The 23,546-nt window shown below is 48.1% G+C and overlaps 1 protein-coding gene across 7 annotated transcripts in view; it reads right to left on the reverse strand.

Moving 5' to 3' along the window:
- The window catches only part of msi2b (musashi RNA-binding protein 2b), an 85,655-nt gene extending 62,710 nt beyond the window's left edge, over window positions 1–22,945 (reverse strand). For all 7 annotated transcript variants that reach the window (XM_047036066.1, XM_047036068.1, XM_047036063.1 and 4 more), the window contains exon 1: window positions 22,901–22,945. In XM_047036066.1, the coding sequence (XP_046892022.1) occupies window positions 22,901–22,937 (37 nt within the window). In that variant the 5' untranslated portion in view covers window positions 22,938–22,945. The remainder of the gene's footprint in view (window positions 1–22,900) is intronic.
- Between the last annotated feature and the right edge of the window lie 601 nt (window positions 22,946–23,546).

Raw genomic sequence — 23,546 nt, forward strand, 5'->3', positions numbered from 1 at the left:
TTGTCTATTCCACACAAAACAAGGTGTCCCCAAAAACCTGTCCAGGTACATTAATATTTGCTTAGTTGTCCCTTTATGCGGCTTTTCAGTACATCAGCATTTCCTGGCAATGGTGTTTTCTTTTTCCGCCTTGCAGCGCGCCCCTCTCACACACAACTCTATCCGGGTGTTGAGAAATCTGTTCTGTCCACGCTTGTTGTATGTAGGTCACCTAGCCACAATGGCCCATCCATTTCTCTGTCCTACTTAGGTAGACACACAGACACAGCAGGGACTCACACACACACACACACCCACACACACATTAGAGAAAGTGAGAATTGCTTCCACTCAACTTCTCCTCCCTTCCTAGCTTCCCTCAACCGATATCACACAGTACTCTGTCCTCGACTTCACATAGCAACAATACATAGATTAATAAATCAAAAAATAAATAAATGCATAAATAGACCCAAAGAAAGCTGAGGAAAAGTTATGAGAGTGATAAGGAGAAACAAACAAAAGTTAATGCAGTTAGCTACGACAAAAAAAAAGAAGAAAAAAAGTAACCCGCCTCTGATCTTATCGTTGGCAAGCCCTTGGAATAAGTGGTTCTCCTTCGCAAACCAACTTTGGTGAAAATTAATCAGGCTGGCACAAAGCTCGACCATGCAAATGAGCGTACATATGGTAAAGCTGATACAGAACACTTCTTTGGAAAAAAAGAAAAAATATTTGAAAGAAAGAAAAAAAAACAAGGGGGGAGAAAAAAACGATCAAAGGGTTCAATCACTGTCAGAAGACCATTATGTGTCCGAAAAATTGGTTCCTGGGTGCCCAAACGTTTTCTAGATCGGTAAAGAGCAACGAAAGGCAAAATATTGGAACAAAACTCCCTCCAAAGTTCCACACATTGTACTGTGTATGGACAATGGCAAACAGTAATTCTATATGGCGAATGTAATGGCCTATATCACATACAATGGCTTGGTGCTGCAGTGCTTTGTAATAATTCTACAGTCAATGTCCTACAAGCATTGTATGAAACATTGAATCAGCCCGCACAAGAGCAGGTTCTCTCGGACATGACGGGGGGTTCCCGCAATAAAGACTAATGCAATTGTTGCTCATCCATTTCTTTGTGAAAGAATACAAAAGAACACGATTTGTCAACAATGGTTGATTTCAAACTCCAGATACCCAGGGATTAATAGGATATAGAAGCTATCGCACGGAAAAAACAACAACAAAATAAACAAGGTCAAATCACCCCAGATATCTGGGGAAAGACATTTTCTTGGCGGGCGGAAAGCCAGCGTGTAAAAAAGGAAGCATTAGCACAATGATGCCTTGAGAGCAATCCACTGCCCAAAATAGAATAAGGCCACTAGCTACTGCAGTGTGTCCAGACTGTTTGTATGTTCGTACGTATGCTACACGGCACTCAAAAGCGAGATGGCAGACTCATTCATCCTTAAATCGGGAGACAGCAAGTCACTGAGCGTGGGTACGGTGGTACGGGGATGGGGGGCAGGGGAGGGAGGAAAGGGACGTGGTACTCCTCTCAAGTGCTGATGGATTCCGCCGTTACGCACACTCCCACGCAGGGTCTTCTGGCATCGTCTTCAAAGAGCGGTAGACTGAGGTCGGAAGAGGCTCCGGCAGAGGAAAAACCATATGCCACGCGGCGTGACGGCCAATTATCATCGCAATCTGGATGCGCGCCAAGAGGTCAAAACCACCAGGATACTGGGAAGTAAATGTAGCTGGGGTATTTGTCCATCAGCTCATACTGGAGCGAGCATACAATCCACAAGGCTGTACAATGCATGAGAGTGCCACTGTGTGAGTGCAGGACGTGGATGATTGACCCATCGGTCACCCCGCTTACGCAATCCTAAATGAGTGGATGGAGGATGAGGACAGAGGCATCTTATAAGTGCAGCCTTGGGGGCGGGGGGGTTGAGTGTGTATGCGTGTGTGTGCTTGTTTCAGACAGAAGGCATTAAATAGGCTATTTCATGCATAATTTTACTATTTCTACTTAGAATTTCACGTGATGCTCACTATCAAGTGTTTCACTGGGGCTGTACTATCAATGGTAAAAATACAGGCCTGCATAATGAAGCCATCATGGAACATAGAATTTTAATCACTTGTGCCAAGCCAAGATGAATGAGCAGAAAAGGGAAGACAAAGAAAACCTTGGCCTCCGTAGTGGCAGACCGCTTAGCTCTTTTTGTTTTTCGCGAGACGTGTTGACTCCGTATGGTCTAGATTTAAGAGCGTTGCCTAAATTCCCACATCCACCTCAGGAGGAGGCTGCGGCCAAAACGCCGCATTAGCTCCGACCAGACGAGGCTCAAAGACTGTGGAGAATCTGTCTTTAGAGAGACATTTCTGAGAAGGCGGCAATCTGTGTTTCCTGGGAGTCAGGCAGATGAGACGTGCGTAATTACCAGCAGGGCCAGCAGCATCCCATTGGACGACTCAGGGAGATTGTGGTGGGGACAGTTGACAAAGAAAATCTGTTAATAGCGGGCAACCAAGAGTTTGCAGGGTGTTCACTTTCCTCCAATCTTGCACCCTCCTGTGGACATCAACATCAAAAAGGCTTGTGCTCTGTCTCCCTGCTTTTTCTGCCACTGATCTCTATAACACTCACTGTTCTCTCTCTTTTTACAGCCAAGGAACTCTGTACTCTGTACAGTCCTCTTTGGGTTTATGGTCCCCTCTCTTTGTTTATCCACTCGTTACCCTGCAGGAGGACTCGTTTCAATCTCAAAGCAGACATCTGTGGAGGCAAAGCCATCTTTAAAACTTGTGTAGGTAATCCCACACTGAGGGGGATACAGCTCAACACCAAGAAAATAGAGGGAGAGGAAGGAGAGGAAAAATAAGGTGTGTGTGACAGAGAGAGAGAGAGAACAACTACCTCAGGCGCAGGAAAACAAGGACATGCAACTAGGAAAGGAGTTGATACGCAGCTCTTTTGTCAACAGGAATCAGTGCACCTGTGTTCAAGCTTCCGAGCAACAAGAGCAACTTTGGCGGCAGTTGCCTCTGCTCTCGAGGATGCACGAGACGAGAAATGTCTGCATTTTATCCAGGCTCCTCGCTTGGGGCAGTTTATATCCCTCTTTAATTTCCCTTTGAGCCGGGAGCTGATCAATTCGTTGGCTGGCTTCCCGACCGAGCGCTGCTAATGACGCCGGCGTTTGAAGGCAGGAGCTCCAGAGGGGGGGGGGGGGGGTCGTCCTAGTGCACTGGCCCCTTTCCACATCCTCCTCCTCCAACCCTACCCTCCTACGCTTCATTCATCTAAAGGTTATTCAGATAGACGTGTCTGGGACCAAGAAGCCCCCAGAAATGTTCAACCCCAAACGATTTTGCGCAGCGCCGCCGGTACACCGAGGTTTATTAAAGAGCCAATGAGATGGCTGAGGTCTGATGCAATGGCAATTTGGGCTTTTTCAGTTTTTTTTTGTGGAGTTCGTTTTTCACCTCAAAGCCTAATGGCGTCTGGAGAGAGAAATAGAGAGAGAGAGAGTGTGACAGACAGTGAAAGAGAGAAAGAGAGACAGAAAGGGAGAGAGATGGAGAAGCAGACTGCTTATCAGAGGTCAGTATGCAGACGGTACCCTGGGACAAACAGCATCCCAACAAATAAATAACCTAGTGTGTGATGGGCTGAGGCTGGGGCTGGGGCTGGGGCTGGGACTGAGGCTGGGGCTGAGGCTGGATGCCCAGTGGACTCTCTCTAAATGACTTTGACACGCCCTCAAAGAGGAGACAGGTCCTTTATTAGGTCAGAAAAAGTCCAAAGTATGTGTATTATACACTTTACAGTTCTTTGAAGGCGTGATAAAGACAGAGAAATAGAGTGTGTGCGTGTGTGTGCGTGCGCGCATATGTGTGTGTGTGTGTGTGTGCCTTTGAGGCACTCACAGATAGGAGGCTAGCTCTCTGAGAGGAGAGAGGGGAGAGTGGAGAGTAGCAGAATGGGGAGGTGATAGCGGTAGAAAGCAGCACAAAGTGGCCCCATATTTAGCTGGAAAGCAGACTGAGCTGCGCGTGTAAACAGGCATGCCCATTGGAGGAGAGGTTCCGAATGGGGTATGTAAGTGGCCTTACGAATCGACACAGAGAGAGAGAGAGACACATAGAGCGAGAGCGAGAGAGAGAGAGAGAGAGAGAGAGAGAGAGAGAGAGAGAGAAAGACATACAGAGACAGACAGACAGAGAGAGAGACAGACACAGAGAAAGAGAGAGAGAGAGAGAGAGAGAGAGAGAGAGAGAGAGAGAGAGAGAGAGACTTAGAGAAAGAGAAAAAGAGAAACAGAGAGACAAAAGAGACACAAAGAGAGAGATAGAGAACCCGACAGACAGAGCTAACCGACAGCGTGCACACGCATGCAAGGCACAGATCCGCACGCCCATCCCACTCCCCGCAAGTGTGATAGGGACTAGGGCCTGAAGTGCACCCATTGCAAATGACACCTTCATTTACAAATGACCCTTCCACCACACACACACACACTCATCCCTGCCTCCTCCATTGTCATCATGTCCTTGTAATCCTCCCAACCAAGGTGCTCCTAACAAGGTTTAATGCAGCTAAAAGCCAGCCCCCCTATCCTCCCCCCACCCCTGTTCCCAACCCCCACAACCCTCAGCCTACCCTGCCTAATCATCTCACAGAGATAGCCAGAGCCAGCCAGCCAGCCTAATAGAATGTCCAGAGAACATAATAAGACTCTAATTCATGGTGGGCCGCCAGGAGATATATCTTGGTCGGAGATATGGCTAGAAACTAGCGTGAGGGGATGTGAATAGCTTAGTTAGCAACATACTCTACCACCACCATCATGGACCCTCTACAAGGCAAAGTCTGTATCCTGACCTTACTCTCCCTTGTTGTGTAATGCCCTGTTGTATATGGGGGAAGAAAGAGAGAGAGAGAAATGGAGACAGCACCGGGAGTTGTGTGTGTGGTTGTGTGTGTGTGTGTGTGTGTGTGTGTGTGTGTGTGTGCACGTGTTTATACAGCATGAATGTATATGACATACACCCAGCCCATCTTTAAAAATGTGCCCTTGACAAATCCCTCGACGTCAGTCATCTACTTGTGTCTGCATCAGAGAGCAGAAATACTCTGACTTCTCAGTTAAGCCTCCATATCAGTCCGAGCCCACATATCACTGTCTCAATGACCAGCCGAGCGATGACAGTCAAATAACAAATTTATGCATAAGAACAGTGTGGAAAAAATAAATAACTACATATGGCCATTTTCTCTGGCGTTACCTTCAAACTTACCCCCATCTCAAGAAAAGCCAAGCGGCGGGAAAATGTCACCGCCTGTCATTTTTATAATTTGATTCATACCTTGTCAAGAATCTACTTACGTCTCGCCGGCTGCCAAAGTCAAAAAGCCATCGAGGCCCTCGTGGAGGTTAAACAGATCATTGTACATATTCTCCCTACAATTTCCTTCAATAACCCCCTGTCAGCAGGTATGGGGACGGAGGAGGGAACGGTGTTTTGATGACATTCCTCATACCTCTTATGTCTCTCAAGTACACATCTGACCACGGTGGTTAAAATGAATCCACGTGAAGCTTAAGCTCCAGGATCGCCACAGGCTCGTCTTGAGCCTGCCCGACTCCCAAATATGTCGGCCTACATTGAAAACCCAACCTCCTCTCCTTCTAAATTCTCACCTTATCCGTTTCTATGGTGGACATGTTTATGCTAAAATGAAAAGTATGCTAGCATTCGGCACTACTTGATTTCCTTTGTCTTTCTTCCATTTTGCTCTTGCACTTCTGTTTCACATACTCTCTCTGTCTCTCTGAAACCGTCACACATTGTGAGGGTGCTTGTGTGAGTGTGTGACATTCTGCTCCCTAGGAGATGTCACATCCTCTTCTCCAATCAATGAGCAGCTCAAACAGAACTAAGCTGATTGGTAGATTGATCGAAGTGAAATTTAGCAGCGCCTCGCCGGTCCCAGCCATGTTGTTCGCCCCCCAACCCTCAGTCGGCTGCTGAACTAGGTGACTGGTAGATTATCACGCTACATTTGTCTGGCTTTCAGCGCTCTGCGTACGCTAAAGCCGGAAGACCGTCGCCTGGGGCCGTTGCAAATAAGACACTGCATCTTCGTGAAATGTCGATATGGATAAAACTGTCAGTAAGCATCGCCAGAGGGGCATGATAGAGGTGTTTATGAGAAGTACACGCTTTGGAAGAAAAAATCCACCCTCTTTCTGAGGTTACCCAAAGTCTGCATGTAAGCGCCAAATAAATTGTGCTGCAAGCCCCATACGGCAACAATCATATAGAGCTTGTTTTAAAAACTCATACATACATACATGAGTCTGCAATAAGCTCAACACAACCTCCATTTTCAGTGTCCCTGCCTGTCAGTTATGCCTCTCTAGTCTCTTCTACGCAGGTTTCTCCGACAAGACCAGCTCAGATCTCCACTTCCTTCCATCTCTGGTTTCCTCTGGAGGGTCCCAAACACCTGGGGTCCTCTCATCCACAACAAAGCCTGAGGGGGCATGGCTGGGGCCTTTCAAGAACAAAGTAGCGGGGGTTACCGGGGAGCAGGGCAGGGGGCACGGGCCAGGAGGAGGGCGGATTGGAGGTGGTAGGGGGTGGGGGGTTCTACAGAAGTTTGGAGTCTCCCTCTTTTTTTGTAGGTGTTAAATATTATAGAGCTTTGATAGAATCAAGAGAGAGATGGGGGGGGGGGGGTTGGGGGTGGTGGTGGGGGGGGTAAGCATGCACAAACTTGCACGCGAACTGTACAATTGTGCACGCTCCCAGATGCATGGTTGCCTTATTGTGAGTCGTTGTGGCTAGGAGTGTTACCAGCAATTTGACACAATTCAAATCCATTACACTGGTCCCTTCAAAGGATGTATGGATCCATGGCCATGTAAGTGTGGATGCTGCAGGGGATTCATAGGAGGAAACCTCCGAATCCCATCTGAATCCTCCACACCCTTTTTAACACCCCTGCTGATAGCCTCTCCAGCTGTTCTCTTATTTAGGGGGGCCCGTCCTGCCCTGACCCTGACCCTGAGAGAGCCTGTTCTTTCCTCCTCTCCTTGGATAGCCAAGGAGACCTTTGATTAACCCCTTTCTCCATTGTTTGGATGACCTGCTATGAGTTGCCTTGGCGAGTGTCGTCATTGATCTACTCGGGGCCGTTCATCATCAGCAGAGAGAAGGCTGCCAGTGTCCTTTCTCAAACCTACAGGACTTCTGAAGAGCTTTGGTTCATTGTTATGGATGTACGTCAGCCACTTCGAGGCTTTTTTGAGGCATGGGGTACTGAATGAGCATTTCTAGTCCAAGAAGATGTATCATGTGAATGATTATTTAGGTGACGGAAAAAAACAAAAACAAACATGGTGTATAAATTCATGAAAACCTCAACCCTTCTAGAAAATATGTTTGTATGGATTTTGATTTATTGATCCAACTTGCTGCCTGTAATTGTTTGCGTACGTTTGCTTGCTTGTTTGCTTTGACCACATCGTTGGGTAGATGGACGGACACATCAACGAGCCTTCCAGGGGTGAACTTTGCTAACAACAACAAATATGATTCCGAAAGTCCATGGCAGATTCCTCAAACGCGGTCCTGAAATATCGAATAAGAATACATTACAGTACAACATCATTCTGTTCCAACCCGCCCGCCCCAAAAAACATTTCATTCCGGCGTCTTTCGACGTTAAGCGCCCCCCACCATTAATCTCACTCGATAGGAAAACATCAGTGACTGGCGCCTCGAGGCACCTGGTGGATATTACGGCGGGGAGACGGGGAGATCTGAATATGAGCTTCGCCCCTGGCTTTGCGTCCACGAGCCATTACTTTATATTCCACTTCATTGAAAGTGACACAGGCAGGGGGAGTGCCATGGATCCTATAGCGGTATGTTTCACCCAGAACGGAGAAGGTCATTATTCACCTGCTTAAGCTCCAGGAAGGGGCTGAACAAACACAAAGAAAGAAATCACGCAGAGGCGATATTGTTGTTCTGTTGTTGCGAGGTTTGAAGGGGGAAGAGCCTGGGTGAGATGATGAGAATAGACTCCTCGATTCCTCCCTGGAAATAAGAGTGTGTGTGTGTGTGTTTTAAGCTTTCAGAGCCATTGGGGACAAGGCCATTAAACCCATGCAAACAAGCACTCAAGTAATGAAGTTGTCTGTCCACCTCTCCTGGCTCTCCCAGGTGTCAAGCCTGTGCAAACACAACTCTGTCGTACTTAAGTGGTTAAGGTATTCAATTATCAGCTCCGCCCAACTATCTAAGAACATGATTAACTGAAAATGTACATCCATTTACAGCCACGGGCTACACTCTGGCCCCATAAGTGATGTCTATTCTAGTCAAACTGAACACCTTGCACCCACAGTAGGGTCCAAACATATGAGACCACATAGAACATGAGGGAATTGAAGACTGCATTATGTGACATGACAAGAAGCAGTTAAGAACATTGGGTTTCAGGATTTTCACAAAAAGTCCATGCTAGCTCGAATGCACACAGACATGAAAATACCAAATACTAAATGTATTCTGAAATTAATGTACGTGTTTCCAAAATTCAAGTTTTCACTCAAATTGATCATATCTTTGCAATGAAAATGTTTTATTACATTCCAAACCGCTGCAAAATAGAGGTCTCTTGACTAGTGGTCTCAGACTTTTGAACCCTTTTGTATGTGAGAAAGTATAAATCCCAATGTATGTCCAGCGTGTAGTGGAGCTGTCGGTCAGTGTTGGGGCTTCTCCAGGGAGGTGGGGGGGAGTGAGAACAGTCCACCTGCCACCCCACTGACAAGGCCTTCATATCGACCTTGTTCTCTGGAGAGGGGGCAGGTTCAAATGAAATCTGAAGGCCGAAGAAAGCCAATTTCTCCCTCCTCCTTCTCCCTCTGTCCCTCTTTCTGTCTCGCTACCTCTTTCTGTTAGTCTCTCCATCTTAGTCACCACCCCCCCCCTCCACTTTTTCCCCCCTGAGATTATCTGTCACGAGGACAGGTGTGGGGGGTGGGCAAAAGATTGAACAGCCAGACCATGTTGCTCAGTTACCGCTCGCCTTCCAGACTCCCATTCCTCCCTCTGCTTCTCCTACAGAACAGTACCTGGGATCCATGCTGGGACAAAGCACACTCATTACAATCTAGGGCCTATAGAAAAGGGTTGAAACATGAGTGGCTACCACCTGTGTGATCTGTGCATCGAAGTCAAGAGCCTAAGCTATGACGCAGTAAAATAAGAAAAAAATCAAATGCTGAAAGAGGGACCGTATCCGCCCAGTTTCAAGTCTTTCTTTCAACACAGTCTGAACATTACCACCTTTGTTTCAATTTCTCTTACTCTCTCCCACTCTCTTTCTCTCTCTCTCATACAGTCTCTCTTTCGCTCTCTTTACTTTGTATTGGTTCACCTCCAGCCAACTGCTACCCAGGAGAGAGCTGTTCTCATTAACCTTCTGCACCTGCACTCAACAGCGTTTAAAGGCACACACACACCAAAAATCTCCCCGTGTCAAATCGATTCTTTCATGTGCTTATGTTGCTTACTGCTGAATTTAACCTATTGGGTTTTTTCGGCCAGTTTTTTCCTCTTTCTCTCTCTTCTCACTTTCCCTCCCTGTCTCTTCTTCCCTCTCCCCCTCTTTCTCTCTTTCTACCTCCCACCCACCCACTTCCCTGAAAAAAGAAAATTCAGAGAAGATTGCTTCCTGGGCTTTGTGTCTCATTCACAAGAGGTGGCAGCATGATAAGAACGGGGTATTCACTGTGTTACTTGCCAAAAATGTATTGGTAGACACAATACCTTTAACAAATGCTCACTTTCATCGTGGGCTGCCAGCAATACGGCCCTCACAAATGGTATGAACTTTAACTGTGAAAAACTGAGAGGTTGCTCGCATCACTTCAGCTAAGCTGGGTGGAGTCACAGAGAGAAATGTGCAGCCCTAATTTTTCCACGGGTGAAATTCAAATGGTGGAAATCTTCTCCTTCTGTAACACTTAAGATTTTCAGCTGTTGGGCTAAATGCTTTTGTTGGACCATGTTTGAAAGAGTGGCTCTTTTTTGTATTTGTTTCAAAAGGAAGAGAGTTGGATGAAGCTTTCCTCCACGAAGCAGAGAGCTAGCCTTGTTGTGTCAGGGGACGCTGGCCCCCTAACCCTGTCGCAGAGATAGGACACAGCCCTTTCACTGGACTCCATTGGATTTTGAAAGCTGGCTCATAGAAGAAAAACTGTATGTCTACCTTACTGCCTGTGTGCGCACATGTGCATGTACGCAATCACACACACACACACACACACACACACACACACACACACAAACAAACACAAACACACACAGAACACGGACCCTTCACTTCCCCTCTCTCCTCAGTGTGAGTGTAGGGCCCTTCCCCTGCTGTATCCTCTCATCCTGGACAACTTAATGAGACAACCTGATCCCCCCCAGGATGGTGGAACAACACTGGACAGATCTACTGACAAGACAGGAACGACAGCCCCTCCCCCCTACTCCCCCCTCCCACGCCTATTAATTACCTCGAGTTTCCTCTCCAGCAGATGTGTCAGAGACAGAAGAGGGGTAGTGGGGAGAGGAGAGGAGAAGGAGGAGAGGAGGTGAAGTGAGGAGGAGAGGCTGAGGCTGATCTATGGGAGGAGAAGGAGGGCTTTGCGCTTCACCTCGCCCTCCGGGAGATCTATAGAGCGAGCCTGTTGCTGTCCGCTCCAGTAATTAGACGTGTTGCAGAAAGTGTATCAATACTTGGCATCTGCCTGGCCGAGAGAGAGAGAGACACCCGTATGTGTGAGGCCGCGGCGCCTGTCTGCATCCAGAGTCGATGGCTCCCTGTTTAAACAGCCATGTTTCGTTTCAAGGTTGTTGTGCTTCGACGAGACTTCCTCAGCTCGGGGGCTCTCAGGCAGCCACGCCGACGTGTCACTCACAACACGGGTGGGTTGAAAATGAGCGAAGGAACTCGACGAGCAGGTCCTACGAAAACACAGAGTCCTTGCGCCTTCGTCCTCCACTAACAAACACAGCCAAAAGCGCAGAGACGCCGGTGGTTGAAAGTGGACAAGAGTGGGTGGCGGGGGAGGGTGGAGGGCCGGGGGGGACATAAATACTAATTGAGTAAATAATGTATAGCATTTCTAATGAGAGGGAAACACACAAAGAGAGAGAGAAGCACCGAGCGTGGCCGTTACAGTCATCAAGCAATTTGCTATGCCGTTATTACTTCGATTGTAATTAAAAAGGAGTGAGTGTGAGCCGTGGACGAAGCTGCAGCCCGCTACTGTAGGGCCTCGCTTCTATCCCTGTCCTTCTTATCAATTAGTGTTACGATAACATAGCTCCCTTGTTGCCGGGGCCATTAGCATTTTGATTGAACATCAGAAAAAGGACAAAGTGCCACGCGGCCGTGTACCAATGGCAGGGGTCGGCCCTTTTTCTTCTGTCTCTCCGCTCGGTGAACGTCCCGCAGGGGCCCCTGCTCCCCCCGTCCTCCGACCCCAGTGCCTGGGAAGAGGCAGCGGACGAGGGACATGAGATTGAGAGAGAAATAGAGAGAAATAGAGAGAGAGAGAGAGAGAGAGAGGGAGGAGGGAGAAGAGGAGGATGAAGACATTAAAAGCGAAGTGTAGTGATAAGGCCAGGAGAGGTGCCATGGGGCGGAGAGAGGAGTGGAATAAGGAATGTGCGTGTGTGTATATGTGTTTTGCTCGCGTGTGGGAACAGACCTGTGGGGCACTGCAGTAAATAGAGAAAGAAAAGGATGGAGGTGGTGGGGGGAGCAGGGGTGGAGGGAGTGTGGGAGAGCAACAAATAAACAAACAATACCAGGAGCCCTGGGCTTTGCACAAGCCTGGGGAACTGAGATGAAGAGAAACGTGAGGGGGAAAAGAGGAGAAAATCCAAGATGAGAGTTTGAAAGACAGAGAGAGAAGCCGCTCTCAGACGCCTAGTGGCTGTTGGGAACCGGACAGATGCAGGAAGGCTGTCTGCTCAACCATGGGAAAGTGTCTCAGTCTACTGAGAAAAAGATGCAAACAAAAACTGAAATAATATTGTTTAATAAGTGGAGCAAACTTATCAACAGCTTTGTATAAAATATATTGGGTACGGCGGCTTGCAAAAACCAAACCCGCTTTTACCCGTAACGTTTTGTAGAAACAGAACCACCACGGGTGCACTGTCATGGTCTCAGGACGCCCTTTGCACCGCTGCAGTGGTTCACCATGATCGAAGGGCGCTTCAACTCGCTCCGAGAGAATAATGGCAAACGCCTCAACACATTGTTCAGGCTCTTGGTGCTCCTTGTTCGTGTTCCCCCCCCACCCCCACACACACACACACCCCCACACACACACCCCCACAATTTCCGCAGTCGCCCATTTCTATTCTTGTGTAAAATCAAAGCCCTACTATCCGCTCCTTGGCTCCACTCTGAGGCTAGTTATGCAGGCATTGACAAGGAGAGAGGAGAAGATCGCCCCGAGGCAGGTCTACTGTAGGTGGATGGGAGGAGTGCAACGTAAAATAGCAGGAAAAGAATAAGAAAGGGAAAGCAGCAGGAGGAGAAAGAGAGGAAGCAAGAGGCAGAGGAGGGAAAGGGGAAGGAGGGGATGGGAGACGGGAGGAGTTAGGGAGGAAAAAGGTGAGGAGAAAGGGAGGAAGCAAAGAAAGAGCGAAAGTGAAAGAGGGGGAGGAGGAAAGTGGCAGTTTACAACAATGCACGCATGCATGCAGCACAAGATCCCCAAAAGATGCGTACACAACATATTTCTCAAATATTTTCAGAAAATGAGCCCACTCTCCACAAAGCGGTGATAAAGGAAATTCTAAGAACAAGCCATCTGCTTTTCGAAGGAGAACATTCCAGAGAGACACAATGAAATGTGCAAGGCAATGAAGGGCACTGTTCTTGTAAATGGCTGCAGCACCCGAACTAAACTTGGCTAATGAGCTATTAGTCACTTCACAGAGTCCCATTCTGTCACAGAGTCGGGTTTCCAGTGTCCGCGGCCAGATAGCTCATCTCTCTCCACGAGCAGACGACACACACACACACATGCAAAGAGCAGAGACAGGACATATGACCTCTGCCTAATTAGGAGAAAGAGAGTGATGTCTCAATGACTCACTGCTCCATCACTGCTCCTTGTTCCCGGATTCACAGCTCCGCCGCTTAAAATGTCCTCATGCTGGAAGAAGTGGAAGACAGGAGAATTAAGGGGAAAATGGGGTGAAAGAAAGAAGAGATGGTGTTTGGTGAGGTGCTGGCGAGCAGGTGGGTCATCTCTGCAGAGGGTGGTCTGGTTTGATACCGGTTAATAATGCATGTGTGCCAATCAGAGGCGCCCATGAAGTCATTATTGGTGCTGTCGCCGTGGCAATGGGGTGACGTGCCCTCTGAAGCAGCTGGTTATTACCACTCTTCTATTATTTAGCTAAACCATTTCCATGACGTCTAGCGCCACCTCTCTCCGCAACACCTCACCATGCTCCCCATCTGTCACAGCTGTTCCCAGAGGCCTCCGGAGCTACCCTGAGAGAAGAGGTGGGGTGTGGGAAAGATGGGTGGGGTGAGGGGGTGGAGGGGGGGTCAATCAGCTGGGGGTCCCAAAGTGAAGCTGCCAATCAACTGCGGGGGCTAGACATCTACTGAGCCATCCAATCACCGGAGGGGAAGAGCACCCTCCCCCCCCCCCCCCCCCACCCCCTCACACACACCTCTTTAGCCAATCACAGACGGGGAAGGTCAGCTGCGTCAATCAGTGGCCACGGGGCGTCCTCGGGGGACCTGATGGGCTCCATTGTGAGCCCTTCTTGAAATAAATAATGCTGGTACGGCACCACAAGGCTCACCCTGAAACCAGGTATCAAGCTGGCTGGCATTTGGGGCCTGGAGACCGACTCTGGAGACTTGACACCAGCCGGCGTCGGGCGAAAGCGAAAAGCACTTCCAGCTTGCTTTTTTTTCTTTCTTCCTTTTCCCCTCTTTGTTAACAGCTTCAGTTCACCCGTCGAGTAGAAAACGGCAGCCTCGCCGTGGAAACGAGAGATTACCGAGGCAAACTCGATTTGACTGAGCCTTCCGACGCTTCATCAACTAAGCTCTTTGTTTTTACAATCCTCGTCTTGCAGGGCACATCGCAAACACTTGTTTCGGAGATCTCCGGGCTTTTGGCTCAGTAGCTCGCCTAATGATAATTATGGCGTTGTATATTTATCAAGCTCAGTGTGGCTGTCGCCCCAAGGCCTGCCTGGCACGAGTTGAGAAGGGAGGGGGGTAAAAGTGTCTCCACTGATTCAATTGTGCATTTCCAAGTCGAATGTTTGCCCTTTTCTATGAGAAAAGAGGGGAATAAAATAAGGAGGATGCCTGCATTTTAATAGCGTAAGACAGCAGTGTGTGTGTGTGTGTGTGCTTGTGTGTCATGTGCATAAGTTCTGCACTAAGGAGCAGCCACAAGACTCGTTTTTACTACATCTGCTCCTGTAGGTACTTTCCAATGGCAGAGAAGACAGAGAGCCTACTCCTAGAAATTAACACGCGTGCATAATTAGCATTAGGTTTACCATTTTAAATATGTTTGACAGATGCATAGCGTTGTGCTTGTAGGAATAATGATGTAATATTAATGAAAACATGAATATTCAAGAGAGTGCTTAGTCGCTCATATGAACACTTAATCATATTGAGGTCTGGATTTGCTTTAATGTCATGTTTTATGTATTTCTACATCCAATACAGAAAGTCAAAACGACAGTTTTCTCCATGCCTGGTCCTCCATATTTTTGGCAAATGTCTACATTCATCAAGCTAGAAAAAGAACGAAACTGAAGCACCGTAGTGGCGTCGAGAAACAGGTGTCGGCAGACGTGCCTGGGCAGATGTTGCGCAGGGCAAAAGCACGTCCTCACATGCGAGGAACTGTGCTGCCCCCACACCCTTATGTCCCCCCCCACCACTGTCCAGACACAGAATACGTAACAGGGTCTGACACAATCTATCGGAGCAGAGATGGAGGGAGGGGGAGAAGGAGAGAGAGAGCGAGCGAAAGCATTCGCAATGCAAACGTGCAATAATGTACGAGGCTCCTGCTTGTGGTTCTGAGCAGGTACGGTCGGTCACCGGTGCTGCCTCACCTTGGGTGGAAAGCTGCCCCTGGAAGGAAGGACCGCCAGAGGGAGGAGGAGGAGCTTTGTGCAGATAGTGTGTACTCCCTGAAACCCCCCACCACATACAGTACAATCCTCTCCAAAGCAACTGAGTGGTCTGTGGTTTGGGCTAGGTTGTTTCTTTGTAACGCACACACACTTCATTGGGCTCCATGGTAAGTTAAAATGATGCAAACAGACTGAACACACTGAAGGATGAGACAACAACAACAACAAAAGTGTACTTGAAAAGAGCATCAAAATAACATTCAGCTTTCCCACAGCAGGGAAATCCTGCTTTCACAAAATCCGCTCTTAAGCTCTCAATGGAACGCCACGGTCTGAGTCTAAACACTGGAATATGATTCACCCTCATCTTTCTATTCTCGGTCCCACACTTTCGTGATGAGCTGCTAAGGATAAGATAGGATAGGCGACTGTGACCCTGTGTCCAACCACTGATTCTGATCTTTCTCAAGGTGTTTTTGGAGGGTGGAATATTAGCTTGTACTAGCTCTGTGATTGTAAACGGGTTCCAGTCCTCTCACTGCATACCCTTGACTTGACTCCTCAAGGAATGAAACAGCCCCTAAACGTCCCAGCTTTAAAGGAATTCAAAAAGTAGCTTGAAATCAAAGCGTCTGAACACAGCCAAGCTAAATCAGACTGAGGCACAGCACTTTGCACTCCAAGCCGTGTGGGCAGAAGCGACTGTGGGAGAGGAAGAGAGCCAGCCCTCTGAGTGTCCTTGTCCCTTGGGACAGTTTGAGGACGAGTTGAGCGCGTGGAGGAGGAGGCATGGCCGGTGGCCTTGGGTGGAGACGGGGTATTGCTTTCACTGAAGGCTGAGTCACAGGAAGTCAGGCTGCAGAGGCCTGAAGCGCGATGCCTGACAAGTAGACAAGGGACAGACACACAAACACACATTGACACACGTACACTCCAAGCAGCACCAGACTGTGAATACACACACACACACCCACTCACACACACTCACTCACGTGCGCGCGCGTCTACACACGCGGTCTACCCTCTACCCAGCAATCGTCAGCTGCGCCTCCGTCATTTAAAGTGACTGAACACATTACTGTCATCGTCACCATGATTAGACCTCCAATTAAGCTGGGAGGAGGGACACGCATACGATTAGCCATGATATTCCAACGACACTTTGTGCCAAATGTTAATATCAGGGTGGGTGAGAGAAAGAGAACGAGGGAAAGAGAGGGAACAGAAATCTAAAAAAGAGACACCAAAAGAGGCTATTAAAACTCAATACCAACTGGAGGGGAGCTTAACCCCTTGAAATTGTGCCAGGAAAGGTGAGGGCATATCTAATTTAATTTGCCACTGGGATCTTTTTGTCAATTTAATGCGGACTGAATGTACATGTGGGGGGGGGGGGGGGGGGTCATTGCGTCTGGATGGGAAACGGTGAAGCCAAGAGAGCTCAGAATGTGGACAAACTGAGCTAACCTTTCAGCAGGCCCTAATGCTCCAATAACGGATGGCGTGGTGAAGCTACATTTGTTTGCACGTTGGCTTTTGTATTACTGCTGAAGCGGCCACACAAGATTCAGCAAGGAGGAAAGATGGACCTGGTAGACAGAGTGTGTGTTGGGGTCTGAAAAAAGGATATCGAAATCCCGTCCTAAAGCAAGCCAGAGAACCAACCCTGAGGGTTCAATCACTGTCAAAAGATATCTTTCCAAGTGTAAAACAGACTGATGTCAAACCCAAAACACCTGCAGTGGGAGCCCTGACATTGGGACCTTCAATCAACGCATTGATTTACATCCAGAATGTTCTCAATACAGCAACTTTGTCTTGGGACCAATAATCAACATTTACCCAGAAGGCCTCTCAAGGACCTCAGAGGGTCCTCTGAACTCAGACACGCTGACACAGTCCGTCCGTCCCGCTGGGTTCGTTTCCCAACAGTACATCCGCCTCGCCAGTCATGTCAGACAGACAAGCCTGCTAGTAAACAAGAGGTGTTGTGAACCCCAGTTACGAGGCCTAAGGAGCTTTTGTGCAGTGGTCGTGCAGCTTGTACAGAGGATGGAAAAGGGGGGGGGGGGGGGTTGGCAGTCATCTGTAATTGCTGGCGATGGGGATGTGAGAGTCCTGGGGTGGTGTTGGGTTCGGTTGGAAGGGGACGTGGTCAGATGGCTCCGCTCAGTCAGCAGCTGTACGGAGGTAAAAGCAGGGAAGGGCTGGGGTGTGTGGTTTGGGGGATGGGGGGTGTCCAGTGCCCCCTGGGGCCTGCTGCAATCACCCCCCCACCGTCAAGAGCCCTTTCGGAAGCAGAAGCAGCTTTGAACAATCCTCAATCAGCTCCTCCCTGAGTCAACGCATTTCCCTCCAACGGTGCGTCGTGGTGAGGGATTTCCATAATCAGGACAAGCAAACAACTCCTGTGTTTTATTGTGGGACAGGACGGTTGGCCCTCATCTTTTTATCTTGCCACTTTTCTGTAATCACAACAAGTCCTTGGTGTGGTTCGGTTTTGGGGGTGTTTGTGTATGTTCTCAGTTCACAAGCCATAGACTGCACACCTTGAACCTTTGTGCATTTTCATAACACAAATCAAATTCCACACATAGAAACACCTAGCAAAGGATAGTTAAATACCCACAAATATGAAACCCATAGTTGCTCAGAGAGACTGTCGGGGCAAAGGTAGATGACCTGTATTACTTGTCTTATACACACACACACACACACACACAGATACACACACTCACAGTGTGGCTGTGGATGGTCCACAGACCAGATATTGTTAACAGTACACACACTTCAACTACAAAAGAGCCTCCAAAGCTCCACAATACTACGTCTACACTTCTGCAACAAGCACCTGGAAGATACCAGAAGCAACACAGAACCTCCGCTGGGTCTGTCCTTTGATTCGCCATCAAGAGGAATAGCAGAGAACGAGAGCGAGCGGCAGGCCCACCGCAGATTCCCACTCTGTTTGATTTCCATTGATCAAATGCGTCAGTGATTGCACCTTGTCATTGATCAGGACTGTTAGCGGCTAGCGCGTTGTGACAGTGCCGCTGAAAAGGCAGCACGCTGACAACATCCTCAGAGGATACAAGAGCTCTGTGATTTGAATGAACAGATGCTGCCGGGGCGCGTGCGAGAGAATAGAAAAGTGCCCAGATTGTAAATAAAAGGCGTATCGCGGAGCGCCACGTCTCTCGACCTGAGCGTGACTCTTACGGGAGAATACCAACAAAAACAAGACAGTATATTTGGGCAACAAAACAAATAGCCTTCACTTGTCATGCATGTCTGAAGTGCATAAAAGACAACTGCGTGGATCCGAAACGCTGCTGAATTTCTGTCAAACACGGCTGTTGCGTTGGTGTTTTTGTCGGAAGCTGTTGGCACTTGTTTGGGTCGACTTTGAAACGCACGTGTCTCATCTCAGACAGAAGTATTTCAAAGGGTTTCATCATTAAATGTTGTTGAAATATTAAAATGGAGGTTCAGAAAAAAAGATGATATGGCACTGCAAGTGGTACATACACCAGACACACTGGCACAACAGACTGTCGTTAGTGCAATTCTAGCCTATATATTGCCCATGTATAGAGTTGTTTACAAAAACAAACGTCTAGTAAAAGCACTGCCCTTTTTTACATAAATCACATTCTTTCCATGTATAACCAGACATTTATCAAGCCATGTGTACATCCCTCTAGTAGAAGAGGTTTCACTTGTTATTCAGTTAAGTGGCATTTAATGATTCAGAGAGCTGAACTAGTGTGTGTCTGTATGTTGGGGGCTGGATTGGTACAGGATATTTTAAAGGATGTTTCAATAACTTGTAAATAAAACCTGAACACAACCAAAGACCCAAACTCTGAGTGACCGGTAGCACAATCGCGAGAACGGTGACCCTAGTGAAGATCAAACATAGCATTCTTACTTGATATGGAAATGGTGGGACAAAGGAGAGTGTATGTGTGTGTATATGTGTGTATGTATGTGTGTGTATGTATGCAAAACTGAGCAGGCTGAAAGCTGAATCAATAGAGCTCACCAAGTTTTATGAACCAGAGTGGTACCATACAGCGAGGGGGAGTGGGACAAGATATGTCTGTGTGTGGGGGGGTGAGCAGAAGGAGAGCTCCTCAGAGGAGAGGGAGAGGAGAGTATCAAGGTTCGCCCGGAGAGCTTCATTTCCAGCCGCCAGCATCCTTGTGTCAGGAGGGAGGGGATGAGAGGCTCAGGTGGCTTTGTCAGGCTTCTTTCAACAGTCATTTCATCAGTCACCTCTGAGTGCAGGCTGAAGGACACAGTTCAATATCCAGCATGGGAGGAGAGCAGAGCTTGCCTACAAACGCTCACATACACACGCACTCACAAATATTGGAAAGAGAGAGAGGGAGAGAAAGAATGTGAAAGAGAGAGAGCAAGAGCGGATGGAGGTACAGAGACAGTGATGACTCACTGCTTTGACTGTCTCTGACTAAAAACAAATGTTGAGCAGAATTAGGGGGTGCACAATTCACTAGCCCATTGATTGCCATATTTTGCATCTTTAACTATTATGTCAGCGGTCAGAAACCGGCAGCCCGCAGGGAAAAACTGGCCCGCCAGCAATTATATATGGTCTGCCAGATTATTTTGATAATCAGATATTTTTTTGTGACATTTTGCCAACAAATCAATGTTTTGGAATTGAGCATTAAATTGTAAGTTTTTATCCAAAAAAAGTTCTGACTGAATTTGGAGTGGGAAGGTCACTTTGCAGGTGCCATGCTTGCTCTCTGGTACCCTCCTCTAGAGTAAGAGGACCCAATGACGATCCTGGAATCATTATTAAAAGATGCATTTCTGTGAATATGGTTTGAACAGCTTTTAATGCCATTGTTTGGTATGACTGTTTCTTCTTTATAGGGCCATTCAAGGTTACAGGCGATATGCATATTTCAAAGTTGGAGTCAGAAATTATTCACAAGTTTATTCTCTGCCATCATATCAAACAGTCCTCCAATCAGGAACAAGCAAACCAGAATGTCATCGGCCTTTCATGAGCAAAAAATGAAAAGTGACTGTGCTGCTGTTTACACCGGTATACACCCACACAAATTCCCTCCCCATTTAAAGCCATCCTCAAATGCAGATTTTTTATGGCCCTTTGCCATAGTAGTATACAATACATGTTTCAGGCGCCAGTCAATTTGCCAAGTGGACCTGCACAATTACTGGCAGCCTGTTCCAAAACCTGTGACCTGGAGGACACTGTTAAACAACTAGAGAATGAAAGTGGGAGGGGATGAAAAAAGGAAGCAGCGTGAACAGAGCTCTACAAAGGGACAATCATAACGTGTTCAAATTGACAAACGGACAGTGAAATGGGTCTGCTGTCTGTGTGTGTGTGTGTGTGTGTCTGAGGGGCAGTGTGTGTGTGTGTGTGTGTCTGAGGGGCAGTGTGTGTGTGTGTGTGTCTGAGGGGCAGTGTGTGTGTGTGTGTGTGTGTGTGTGTGTGTGGGGGGGGGGGGGGTACAATTACAAAACATCAATGTCCGTCAACCTCCGAGGGACACACGAAAGGACTGGTGTTTTTAGTTTTTTGGTCTCTGGTTATTTGTTCTGGTCATTCGGAATGAACATTTCCCAGTCCATCTGCTGTCCTCTCCCTAATGACGACGGTGGTTGTGTAGTTGACCCCTGGCACCCCGTGCAACAATCACATGGGCCAGGGAGAATAATGGTCACTTTCCCACTCTGTCCCACCCAATACCAGCAGCAGGTAAAACCCTTTTAACCCAAGCCTGACCCTTTTCCACCTTGCCTCCTTCTCCTCTCTGTCTCTCAATCTCTTTTTTCTCTTCCTTTCGATCTTTCTTCCTCTATCTCTTTCTGTTCCCTCGATCTCTAGGGAGAGCTGTATTCGTAGAAAACATCCCCACAAGCCCAGTGTTCCCGTCGCTATGGACACCAGGGTTCCCTGAGGCTGTTTTCTGGCCCAGCTCCTTTGGTCATTAAAACCAGAACTACAACCCAACAGGGAGCTTCTGAATCCCAAGTGGGTCAGAGAACCATGGGAAATGGAGTTTTGCAAGGTAATACCCGTATATGCATAATGCATGTGAGGGATGGACAAGCCAAAGTATTTTATAGCTATACTTTAGTTAGAATGACTTTAAGAAAGTAAACTTGAGTTACATTGGAGTTTTGTTTTTACTTACAAGATAAGTAGACAGTGTGGACATGTGGTATGTGTAATGCAGGATGTTCTGGCTAGCCTTAGTGCTATCTGGTTAACATGGGTTGGGGGTCTGTCCATAAACAACGAGAGTAAACACCTGACACTCACACTCCTATGCACACACAAACACACACACATAATGAGCACACACACTCCATCTCCCTCCGGCCCTCACACACACGAATACACACAAACAACACACACACACACACCACATCTCAGAGCAGCAATCGCAGTGTCCTTGACCACCTGATGCTCCACCACCTCTGCCATTGATAAAGGTGAAGTGTGTTTAGAGCCGAGAGCTCTTTGGAGCAGATGCGGGGAGGGAGGCCCCCCCCAACATGGCTGCTGCTCAGACGGCCAGCGTTCTCTGTCAGCGGCGAGCCGGCTCTCTGTCTTTGCAAAGTCCTCTGCTTAGAAGCTTCAATTGTAAAGCCTGATAAGGCCCTGCAGATAAGGGCGGGAGATAAGCGTCGAGCGGGTGGTCGCTGTGGCGGTCCCTTATCTGCTGTTTTAGAACCGCACAGGCCCCGTCTGGTTTTCTTTTTTTAACCCCTTCCTCTCCACCCCTGCAGTCCCCTCTGAAAGGGCTGGATAGATCCCTATCGTCGTGCTGAAGGCTGGGCAGGCTATCGGATGGGAGGGTGAGGCGTGTGCGCGCGTGTCGAGGCGGGCGGGGGGGGGGGGGGTGGCTTAATCAAATTTACATGAGGGTTGGGTGCTACATGATCAGTCGGTTTGCCAGTGGGCGATAGATTGGAAAAGCCTTGACAGACGTGTGTGTGTGTGTGCTTGTGAGTCTGTGTGTGTGGCGGGGGGATTCTATTTGTGGCTGATGAGCCTCCGGGGCAGTAGGCATGTTGGGGTGAGAGAGGCCCGGGCGTGTAGAGGCGGCGTGTAGAACGGGGCTGATAACAAGAGAGGCTCAGTATGGAGGCTCAGTACGGAGGCTCAGTATGGAGGCTCAGTATGGAGGCTCAGTATGGAGGCTCAGTATGGAGGCTCAGTACGGAGGCTTAGTATGGAGGCTCAGTATGGATCGCTGGCCACACTGAAGCCTATCTATATCGGACAGCGCTGGAATTGACCTTGAGGGAAAGTATAGGAAGAGAAAATCCTGTCTTTGTTGTGTGTGTGTGAGACTGTGTGTGTGTCTGTGTGTGGCTGTGTGTGTGTGTGTGTGTGGCTGTGTGTGTGTAGCGCAGAGCGCTATATGCTTATTGAACTGAGGGATGTTGCTGTGGGGGTATTGCGATCAAATGCTACACAGACATACACACAACGTTGTTATTGACCCTTGTCATGCGACACACTCACTTGAATGCCACAGTGATAAAAAAAAAAGAAAAAAGAACGAAATAGCAATCATAAGAAATCCAGGTGTTGCATTCACAAACAGACACCCCATCCCCCACACACGCCCACAAACACAGGTGTAAAGTCAGATTGGAGACTTACCTCTGTGTCTGTTAGTAGTCTTGTCAAACATAAGCATGGCATCCTCTACCTGCAAGACAAGAGGATGGAGAATACATTAGAATGTAAGCTGGGACACAATGTTATCATGCCAGTGCGTTCACCCTACGAGGTCACTGTGAATACCCAGTGTACACCCAGAGGGATGGAATGAGAGAGATCCTGATTAACAGTTCAACAATTTTGCAACAATTTCCATACAGCAACTGTGAGCAAAGGGGGCCTCAGGGAGGGAGAGAGAGTAACACCAAGTCACAAAGAGAGAGATGCAACAAGCCGGAGAGAGAGACAAGTACAGATAAAGGGAACGTAGGAGTGTCAGAGAAAAAGAGAGAGAGTGTTGCAGAGGGAACAACAGACAGACAGAGAGAGAGACACAGACAGGGAGAGAGACAGAGAGATAGAGAGAGAACGAGAGAGAGAGAGAGAGAGAGAGAGAGAGAGAGAGAGAGAGAGAGAGAGAGAGAGAGAGAGAGCATGAAGGTGGCGTGTGCCATATGTCCCTGACAGTGCCTGGGTGAGTGACGGTTAGGGGCCGCCGAGTCACAAGGTTAGGAACACGCTGTGAGAAGCCAGCCGGGGGTGTGTGTGTGTGTGTGTGTGTGTGTGTGTGTGGAGGGGGGTACAA

Source organism: Hypomesus transpacificus, chromosome 15, assembly GCF_021917145.1.
Source record: "Hypomesus transpacificus isolate Combined female chromosome 15, fHypTra1, whole genome shotgun sequence".
Lineage (NCBI taxonomy): Eukaryota > Metazoa > Chordata > Actinopteri > Osmeriformes > Osmeridae > Hypomesus > Hypomesus transpacificus.